This window comes from Silurus aristotelis (genome assembly GCF_946808225.1).
Source record: "Silurus aristotelis genome assembly, chromosome: 7".
NCBI classification, from domain to species: Eukaryota; Metazoa; Chordata; class Actinopteri; order Siluriformes; family Siluridae; genus Silurus; species Silurus aristotelis.
The window spans coordinates 30,557,802-30,565,277 of record NC_139580.1 but is presented as its reverse complement, the minus strand read 5'-3'; the positions used below and the strand labels follow the sequence as shown (position 1 = coordinate 30,565,277).

The window sequence follows — 7,476 nt, the reverse complement described above, 5'->3', positions numbered from 1 at the left end:
AGTGTGTGTGTGTGTGTGTGTGTGTGTGTGTGTGTGTTAGGACCCGGAAGCTCTGGCCGAGCTGATGAAGTCTGTGCCACTGACCAGTGATGGGAAGTTCCTGCTGCTGGAGAGCGAGAGCGGAGAAGCTGCGAATGGAGGAGGAGGAGACGATCTGGAGTCTGAAGCCTGATGTTTGGTCTCTTACTAAGATCTGCGCTGATCCAGTGTTTTGTGTTTGTTTTTTTTGTTGTGACCCTGATGAAGATATAGGGAGCTGATCGTAGATACACACTTTTTACCTACAAACCGGCTTTCGGGTAACGCTACGTTTCGGCTCTGACGCTAAAGTTTGCTCTTTATACGAATAACTCACTAACAGGGCTAATGAGAAGCTGCTGAGGAAATCACAATAGTCTTTTTTCTCCCGCATCCAGCGTTAATTTTATGAATGGACTCCTGCTGCTCTTCTGCACATTGAGGGAGCGTGAAGAAGAAAAAACCAGAAACGCTATTTAGAAAGGTACTTATATTGCTATTTGACACGCTCACACTTGCACTTTGTGGCTATTAAGTTTAATATCTCGTTTTCTCACAGCGTACACGCAGGATTCCTCTGAAACCGGTCGCTCTGTGACCAGATTTGGTCCGATTTGAGTTTTGTAGCTTTGTATTACAATGTATTAGGGATTAGAAGCTTCCCGTGCTGCATGTCGGGTTTTAATCGATTGCACTTAACCCCTCTGCATTTTCAACAGTACTGTAATCCGCGCAGGAGCCCCTTTTCCCCGCCGCGTCAGAAGCGTGAAGCTCCGACAAACTTCACTCGGATCTTTTCCTCAGGTCGTTTTTTTTTTTTTCGACTAAACATCTTATTTCAATCGGACGGTCTGGTGCTGTGTTTACAAAGAACAACCCTGGCGTTTAAAACTACAGTTTACACAAACAAGTCGACACTTAAAGAATTCATTGTTGATTAGATCTTTAGTAAAATATACCCGACTTTTTATTCTTCTTCTCGGTCAATTTAAGCATTTTTCTCATGTGGAATCGTCCGTTGGCGATGGGACGAGCAGATAAAGTCGTGACGAGACTTTATTGCAAACCCCCGGAGGTTATTTCGCTGTCGGGTGACATTTTCCTAAGAAAGGGCTTTTTTTTCTTTTTTTTCTGCACATTCGTCTGCTTGCTCAGCGCTACTGAAATGTGTGTGTGTTTGTACAGGGGATACTTTTAAACCATCTGCTGTGATCTGAATCACGGCTTCACTTCACTTCGGTATTGTATATTAAAAAAATACGCATGTAAAATCCCCCCCCCCCCCTCTCCCCCACACAGTAATTGGTATATGAATGCTGGTGCATCTATACTTCCTAGGGATAGCTGTTAAGTGTAGGAGCAGCCGGAGGTCAGGGTTTGAGCTCGGGTTGTTTATCAGTGTGAATATGAGACTGTAACAATACCAAGTGCACATAAAAGGTCTCTTAACGACTCACGTCTGTCTCGTTGCCGCAAGCTGCGAGAGTTTAACACAAAAAAAAAAGCGTGTAGTAGCAGACTGCTCCTTATAATAACTTGTGTTAGCGATCGAGCCACTGGCTAGAAGGCTTTGCACATGGCTTTTCTCAAACAAAATGTAATAAAAAACTTTAATAAAGCTTGACGAGCGTTTCCAAGAGCCCAGACGAGTCTTTGTTCCACTGCATGGATGAGTTACATGAATAGATCCCTGTTCATTCCTTCTGTTTAACACGAGTCTAAACAACGAAACTCAATCCGACTCAATGTACAATTCAATAACCAAATATCTTCAGACACCTACATTTAAAAAAACATACGAAAAAAAAATCGATTCGCTTGCTGATTTATTTAAGTTGAAAAGAAAACGTGCAAACGCGGGTGGGAGCGGAAACGAGCTCGACGTCCACACGTTTCAATCCGCCTGCTCACCTCCAGAATCCCAGGTGAGTGTAAAAGTGAAACGCTGATCACTTTTCTTGCGCGCAGCTACAGGGGCTAGAAGCGGGTCATTTGCATACAGAAAGCCAGTCTGAGGGTGAAGGAGCTACAGGAAAACCCTGTTTCAGGATCGTTTCTCGCCGAGGGGCAGAAAACACGTCACGAGTCCTTGTAGTAGTTGTTGAAGTTGAGGCGCAGCAGGAAGTCTTCTAGATGAGGCTGGTAGCCTTTATCGACCAGCTTGGAAACCACTGCAGACACAAACACGGCATGGTTTACTTCATGCTGCTTTTCAGAGATAAACACAACCTGGATTCACTCGTCTGATCCGATCACTTGTGGATCAGTAGTACGGAGTGAGTGAATGGTTTGTTCCGTGTTGCACACAATAGAACCCTCACTTTTCACCTCACTGTTTATCATGAGGAAGATGGAACAGGTACATTTTTGCTGTGTGCGCGCGCGCTCACCTTTAAAGAGGAAGCGTGAGTAGTATTTAAAGGTGTTATAAGACTGCTGCATGGCGATGAAGCTCGGGTGCACCGTCTCACCCTGCTGACTCTGCCAGGCCTGAGCGACCAGCTGGCCGCGAAACTTTAGGATCAGACTGAAGATGCTATGAATGATGTTCATCACAGGAGCAGCTTTCTCGGTCAGCAGAGCCCTGCATGGTAAAGCCCCCAATCAATTTGGGTTTTAAATGTGCTGTGATAATCCAAACAGAAGAAAGTGTGTGTGTGTGTGTGTGTGTGTGTGTGTGTGTGTATTAGAGATGTGCAGCTCCATAACTGAGGCTGATATGATTTACATCTCGATGCATAACCGATGGTAAGATACAATAAAGGTACACATGAAGCAGCTACCGATGCGATTCCCCCCATTGCGATGCGGTGGGATCCGATTTCCATTCAATAAGGCACAGTTCACTTTCATTTCTTTGACAGCGAATCATCAATTTACTTAACTGCCTACTGACTTTTAACGCATTTCCTAAACACGCCTTTGTAGTGCAAGAAAAAAAATGAAATTAACTCCGACGTTCTTTTCCTATTGTGTGTGTGCAGGAAGTTACAGCTCTACCTCTGCCATGTTAATCTGTATTCTATGTGACTCTCAGGACACGTCTCGGCCTCCATTGCGTTGTGATGCGTGATGTTCACGTAGCAGCGGCGGTGCTGAGAGAACGCGCTCGAGAAACGTTTTAGCAGCGAGAAATCGAACTACATATCAAATACAAATTATTGCTCACTTTCTAAATAATAAAAGTACATCGCATTTACTAATAATTATATAGAAATAAATAATTTTTTGCAAATATGTTAAAAACATCCGAGAAACACCCTCAGTGCTCACAGCTGTACGTAGTGTAACTATGCAAAGTAACTACACGTCCTCTTCATCATGTTCATGTTTTTGTCTGCTTGACAGAATCATAAACATTTGAGTATCTTTTATTTGAGCAGTTAAAATGTGGTGCTTTGAGTTCAATTCTCTCATACTGATCACTGGATCTCTCATACTGATCAACATGGACCTCATGGTAAAAAAATTGTTTCTCTCCACAAAGATGCTGAGGCTGTAAGAAGATCAGCATCACCCTGAAACTGAGTTACAGTACAGTGTTCAGGGTCATACGGAGGTTCTCCAAGACAGGTTCAGACCTCGCAAGGGTCCATCAAAGTAGTTGAGTTCTCATGTCAGGTGCAGAAACTGCTTAAAAAACAGACATGTGAATTACCGAAACCACTTCCTGTGGTCTGATGAGACCAAGATAAAACTTGTTTGGCTCAGATGTTGTCAAATTGTGTCTTGCCTACAGTTAAGCATGGTGGTGGTAGCATCATGGTCTGGGGCTGCATGAGTGCTGCTGGTACAGGGGAGCTGCTGATCATTGAGGATTCCAATCCTGAGGATAAACATGGATTCCAACATGTACTACATTCTGAAGCAGAACATGATGGGTTCCTTCAGAAACCGGTCCGAACAGCAGTTTTCCAACATAATAAAGACCCCAAACACACCACCAAGATGAAACCTCCCTTGCTGAGGGAGCTGAAGGTGAAAGTGATAAAGTGGCCAAGTATATCTCTGGACCTGAACCCTATTGATCAGCTATGAGGATCCTGAAGTGGAAGGTGGAGAAGCGCCATGCGTCTGACGTCCAGCAGCTCCGTGATGTCATGATGGAGGAGTGGAAGAGGATCCCAGCAACAACCTGCGCAGCTGTGGTGAATTCCGTACCCAATATTGTGCTCACACACAATATTCACACTTTGGACACAGTTTTTTGACCTGTTCACTGAGGGTGTACTCACTTTAGTTGGTTATTTAGACAATTATAGCTGTATGTTGAGTTATAAGTTTCTATTCTGTTGTATTGTCCATTGAAAAGACTAAAGTGATGAAATGTGAGGGGTGCACTTACTTGTGTGAGATACGGTATGTAAATATGTGTATACATACACACAAATATATATAAAGAAGAGTGTGTGTGTGTGTGTGTGTGTGTGTGTGTGTCACAGTGCAGTACAGTGCTCTAACCTGAAGATGGCTCTGTTGAGGTACTCTGCGTGCATGTGGTGGATGGCATCCAGGTCGTTGGTGCTTCTAAGTTTTTGTGTGAACTCGCTCCAGGAGACCTGCAGGATCTGATTAGCGATATAGCCCTGGATCACCTTCACAAAGTGCTGCATCTCATGTCTGTACAGCTGCAGCTGACGGAACTGTACTGAGTGTCCTGCTCCCTTTACCACAGCTATAGAGAGAGAGAGAGAGAGAGAGAGAGAGAGAGAGAGAGAGAGAGAGAGAGAGAGAGAGAGAGAGAAAGAAAATATACACACACACACACACACACACACACACGTATTTTTATACATAAAGCACATGCTAATCGACAGTTCATTACGGCTGAACAGGCAACCTGGTCCCCTCAGTACAAGTGCTGCATAAAGTCACACATACGCTGCATGAAACATGGCTGTGATGAGACGTGGTTTTACAGGTTGCCCTGTAAGAGGATCAGCGCACCTGTGCGTTTGAGATGAAACCACACGTCACTGAGAGACCACACCATGTGTTTGAGCTGCAGCAGGAAGGAGAAGAGCCGGTTGTACTTATTCATACAACTGTCTGTTATGATGATGTTCAGAGGCCAGTCCACCTGGGAGAGGACAGACAGACAGACAGACATTAGAGTTTTTCCTTTACCACAGTTCCCACTGGTTCTCTCATTAGGGAAAAACGTACAATTAGAAGAAACAAACTTTTAGAACCTCTTTATCTGTGTAAAGCTGCTTTGAGACAATGGCCAATGTTAAAAGCGCTCTATAAATAAAGAAATGAAATTGAATATTTTGAATATATTGGACTGGGCATCCCACTGGAGCTCGTATTTAAATAAATGAAACGAACGTTAATTGAATGATTTGGCTGATGGGCTTCCTAATAAAATGTCTTGCCCACCCCTGGTATCATCATGAGCCACTTTTGCTCTGTGTTTTCGAAAGAAAAAAAAAAAAAGAGCATGAGAACCCTGGGGTGTACAGTGGATGGGATGAAGAAAGTAGACAGAAGTGTGGAGATAGTGATGATGAAGATGATAATGACCTTGTAGCGCAGCTCGAGGCAGTTGAGCGAGTCGGGAGCGTGGGGATGGAACACCTCGGGCAGGTAGCGCAGCGCAAACGTGAAGTTAGTGGCCAGCTGGCTGTCACCGTGCACGCTGTACTGCAGAGCCTTGTTCAGGATCGAGTTCAGCACCAGGGGTGTCAGGAGCTCACCTGGGGTTTGTCCACTGCCCAACTACACACACACACACACACACACACACACACACTTTAATGAACAGATTATGTTATGGTGTTTATCACAAGCAATCGGTCTCTTTGAACGAATAGAAGCCACTTTAACAGGAAACTGTTTCCCTCTCAAGATCTTTTTCAGACTGCCGGCCAATTGATGTTCTGCTCTCACCTTCTCAAAGAGCCGGTCGGTAAGCGACAGCGCAAATTCTCCATCTTCCATCAGTAAGAAGTGTCTCAGAGCTTCAAAATGCTTCTCCACTCTCAGTTCCACAAAGAAATAATCCACCACCGCCTTGTTCACCAGCGACAAACTGAGGGGGGGGGGTAGAGAGAGAGAGAGAGAGAGAGAGTTCATTATGATTTTGTCTAGACCTGCCCCGAGTCATTTAACATGGACTAGACATTTTAACATGGACAAGACCTTTTAAAGACCAAAATCAAAAACACAAACACATTGTTAGCAACCGGCCTTAACCTACATTCTTTTTTTTGTTTTTTTGGGGTTTTATCACTAAAATGCCAGCGCGGAATAATAAAATCCGTTTTACGTCTGTGGTACAACCCGAGAGTTTCATACCAATAACAGAAAGCTGACTGGCTGTTGCAGGTTGGTCTTATTTTGCAGTCGTGATACGGGGCTTTATATTCGGATTAGCAAAAGAAATAACCGCGAAAACTTGCAAACACAAACAAAAGTGCTGCGGGAGCTTTTGGATGAGCATCAGATCAAGACTTTTAAGGTTTTTATTTATTTATTTATTTTTTTAAGACTCCATGGAAACCCTGTTTCAACTTTAGCCCAGACATACACATTCAAACTGTCTTAATAAATAAATCAACCTGGAAAACCTGCATCTGTGTCTGTAGGTGTGAGTGAACGAATAAATTTCCTCCTGCAGTAGAATTTAGATGTATGTGCATGTGGCTTTTGGGGGAAACTACTCGGAGAGTTTGTATTTAAGTCTCGAAAGTGCTAGCGTCATCTAAATGCGTCAAAGTCACTGACTAGAACTGAAATGATAATGGAACAACGCAACCTCTAAACCTACTTACAGGGCGGAAAAAAAAAGAAGAAAAAAAGTAATTAGCATTTAAACAACACCTCTAATGCACTCACTGTGTGACGAGTGGAGTCGTGACCGAGTGTTTCATGAGCACCGGGAGGGGCATCATCTCGCTGAGCTGCACCGCGGTGGAGTCCGTGGCGCAGTTCAGAGCCGAGTCCGCTGGGAGACTGTTCGGCCCACGGGTCACCTGCTGCAGGAGCTGTGCCTCCGGGGCCGACACTGACCGACACACACACACACATGCAGTCAGTAAGTGTGGGGTTAAATCGAGGTGATCTAACAACTCAAAAAGGCGTATTGAGGTTGAAGGACACTCACTCATTTGCCTGTAGGAATCCTCGTACTGCTCAGCGTGGTACTGCGAGGCCAGCTTGAGGAGGTAGTCGTCCTCTGGTCTCTCAGACGGGGACAGTCCCAGCCCCTGGGCCCAGGCACTAAGGCCCTCACTCAGAGTGAGCAGATGATTATGAGAAGCAGCTGTGGCAGCGGTTGCACGAAAAAAATAAACAGCTCAGACACATGCTGAAATGGGATCCGCACCGTTTAACATATTTAAATGAGGAATTTGAGTGAAGTCAGAGTGGATGTAAAGCATAGATACGACATTTTAATAAAGGGATACGTTTATGCTTAGCAACTGTCTTCCTCTGCACATGCTGATAGACGAT

The 7,476-nt window shown here is 44.4% G+C and overlaps 2 protein-coding genes across 6 annotated transcripts in view; one reads left to right on the top strand and one right to left on the bottom strand.

Annotated features, from left to right (window-relative positions):
• Positions 1 to 1,650, top strand: part of appl2 (adaptor protein, phosphotyrosine interaction, PH domain and leucine zipper containing 2) — a 31,916-nt gene extending 30,266 nt beyond the window's left edge. Inside the window, exon 21 of the mRNA XM_083546322.1 lies at positions 41 to 1,650. Within this exon, the coding sequence (XP_083402448.1) occupies positions 41 to 172 (132 nt within the window). The 3' untranslated portion in view covers positions 173 to 1,650. The remainder of the gene's footprint in view (positions 1 to 40) is intronic.
• Positions 1,651 to 1,827: 177 nt separating this feature from the next.
• The window catches only part of tubgcp6 (tubulin gamma complex component 6), a 31,421-nt gene continuing 25,772 nt past the window's right edge, over positions 1,828 to 7,476 (bottom strand). For all 5 annotated transcript variants that reach the window (XM_083546080.1, XM_083546083.1, XM_083546079.1 and 2 more), the window contains 8 exons: positions 7,127 to 7,285; positions 6,859 to 7,027; positions 5,911 to 6,052; positions 5,545 to 5,739; positions 4,966 to 5,098; positions 4,480 to 4,693; positions 2,409 to 2,602; positions 1,828 to 2,189 (listed from right to left, as the gene is read on the bottom strand). In XM_083546080.1, coding sequence (XP_083402206.1) covers positions 2,098 to 2,189; positions 2,409 to 2,602; positions 4,480 to 4,693; positions 4,966 to 5,098; positions 5,545 to 5,739; positions 5,911 to 6,052; positions 6,859 to 7,027; positions 7,127 to 7,285 — 1,298 coding nt within the window. In that variant the 3' untranslated portion in view covers positions 1,828 to 2,097. The remainder of the gene's footprint in view (positions 2,190 to 2,408; positions 2,603 to 4,479; positions 4,694 to 4,965; positions 5,099 to 5,544; positions 5,740 to 5,910; positions 6,053 to 6,858; positions 7,028 to 7,126; positions 7,286 to 7,476) is intronic.